This window comes from Nymphaea colorata, chromosome 12, assembly GCF_008831285.2.
Source record: "Nymphaea colorata isolate Beijing-Zhang1983 chromosome 12, ASM883128v2, whole genome shotgun sequence".
In the NCBI taxonomy this organism is placed as follows: Eukaryota; Viridiplantae; Streptophyta; class Magnoliopsida; order Nymphaeales; family Nymphaeaceae; genus Nymphaea; species Nymphaea colorata.
The window spans coordinates 16,335,996-16,338,366 of record NC_045149.1 but is presented as its reverse complement, the minus strand read 5'-3'; the positions used below and the strand labels follow the sequence as shown (position 1 = coordinate 16,338,366).

Sequence of the window (2,371 nt, the reverse complement as noted above, 5' to 3'; positions counted from 1 at the left end):
GGGTGAATCTCTCAAGGGTGAAAATTTCAATACAGTAAACAAGTTCTTTAGATGGTAGAACACGCTAAATGGAAGAAAAATCCAAGATAACTAGGCTTCAGTGGAAAAGGAATAGAAATTAAGTTACCAAGTCCTTTATGTGTTCCTCCTTTTATATGGAATGAGATGGTGCCAGAGTTGACCTAGAATAGATCAGCCATCTGATTTCCACTACCATAAGTTGTTAGATTATATATTTGTATTTTCATTTTGATTATGTTTTGCATGGCATGTAAAGGAACAAGTAAGTTGTTTCTATTAGAGAATGAACTAACTGTAATGCCTGTTTTGCTTAAATGAATGGAAATGACCATTACATTTTGGATTTTCTGTTCTTGTTACTGTTATAATTTGAATTTTGTTGCACTCATCGTTAGATGTTGAAATCTATAATGTCAATAACAGGTTTCTCCTCATTCCTTGGAGCAGGGGGTGACATTTTGTTTCATGACAAAAGGAGATAGAAGGAAAGCTGGAGTGGTGGAATCGGAGGCGTCCTCTACAATGGATACCACCTCCCCGCACTACGATGATGACGATGAAGAGGGAGAGGAAGAGAAAGGAGGGAAGCCCCGAGGCAATAATGAGAGAGGGGGAGGAGTAGTAGCGGTAGCATCAAGGGCAGAAGGGGCTTCAGCAGCAGAGGAGGAAGGGGGGGAGGAAGAAGCAAGACAAAGACAAGGGGAGATGGAAAGAGGGGGTGAGAAAATCTGGGAAGCTTTCAGGCAGAGATTCCTCCAGGTTCAGAGTGTGCTGGATCAGAACAGAGTGCTAATCTCTCAAGTAAATGAGAATCATCAGTCTAGGCTTCCTGACAACCTCTCCAAGAATGTTTCCCTCATTCGAGAGATCAACAGTAACATCTCCAAGGTTGTCAGTCTCTACGCTGATCTATCGAACAATTTCTCAAAGATGTATCAAGCACAACTCCAAAAGAACCCAAAGCCAAGCAGCAGCAGCAGCAATAACAACTGCCATAACCAACCTTGACATGATCAACCTTCAAAGACATCATGTGGTCTCCTGCTCAATTCTCCTACCTTTCCCCTCTCTTTGCAGTTGGATTTCTTTCCCTAGGGTTCTTGCCGATGCTTGGTTCTCTCTTTTATTTCAGTATTTCCTGTAATTTTATAGATGACAGTGATGCCGATGTTGGATTGCTGGATGCATGCGCGGATGCTGTTCCTCTTTCTTTCCTACTCTGGTGCCGTTCATTGGCTACATGGATGGGGTTTTTCTAGAGGTAGGTATTGAGTTCATTCTTTTACAGATCAGCTGAAGTTTCCAATTCTGTCCGCCATGTTGTGCTTTCATAATAGGATCCTGGTTAATGTCTTGCTCTAATTGAATCAGATAATGCATAAATAGGATGAACTTTTCATACTCTAGAAAGCCTGGTTATTTGCCATTCATGGCCATTTTTGCTCGGTGCTATTTGCAACTTCTGAAAGTACAGTAAAGTATATTTTCCAATTTCAAACATTTATCTATGGAGTACCAGAACTTCAGGTTTTGCTATTCTTCATTGTCCAGGCTGGTAACTGACAAGCTGTTATGACCTAGTGACAGATACTGTTGTTGAATATCAAATGATCAGCCAATCGAGAAGTACAAAGTTGTTGCTTGGTATAGTTTAACATTGTAAATTTAGCTACTTAGAAGCTTGTTTGTTAGACGGTTTGTAGTATTCAATAATTATGTGACCTTGTAAGAAATATGACAAGAAACTGATTTTTGATGAGCTTGTTGGATGCCAGGCATCTAAAATACAACCGAGTATGTGAAGGTATAACTACATATAATGGTGTATACTTGAATGGAATTCAAATTTTAATTGCTTCACGTTAGCAGGGCTATGTTAGATTATTGCCTAATGGGATTGAATGATGTTTTCTTGGCTTTCAGAAAATAGCAAGAACTCTTTCCTTCATTTTTCTGAAATGTATGTTTGGTTAGTTGCAATAGTTCATTAAATTTGAGTGCCCCAAAACTTTCGCACCATCTACTACAATGAGATTATAGATCTCGTTTCTTTTAATTGTGGATAAGTTCTTCCGGTGGAATGAACTTCCTGACTCCATACTAGGACGGACTTGACCAGTCCATGGCCCAACTTGGTCATAGCCTAAGTTGAACAGAGAAGCATTCATTTTGCTTACCATGAAATGTAATAAGGAGAAATAGGCTTGGTATTCGTAAGTGGTATTCGTAAATCTGCTAATATGAACAAAGCTTTGCTTGCCAAGTTAGGGTGGAAATTGGAAGATGGTGATGAAGGTCTATGGGCTCGAGTTTTGCGATCCAAGCATTTGAAACAATGTTCCTTTCTTCA

The 2,371-nt window shown here is 39.6% G+C and overlaps 1 protein-coding gene across 1 annotated transcript; it reads left to right on the top strand.

Moving 5' to 3' along the window:
• The first annotated feature begins 444 nt into the window (after nucleotides 1–444).
• On the top strand, nucleotides 445–1,881 carry LOC116266041 (protein ELF4-LIKE 2-like). Its single transcript, XM_031647109.1, has one exon. The coding sequence runs from the start codon at nucleotides 487–489 to the stop codon at nucleotides 1,027–1,029; it is 543 nt and encodes a 180-aa protein (XP_031502969.1). The 5' UTR covers nucleotides 445–486; the 3' UTR covers nucleotides 1,030–1,881.
• Nucleotides 1,882–2,371: the final 490 nt, after the last annotated feature.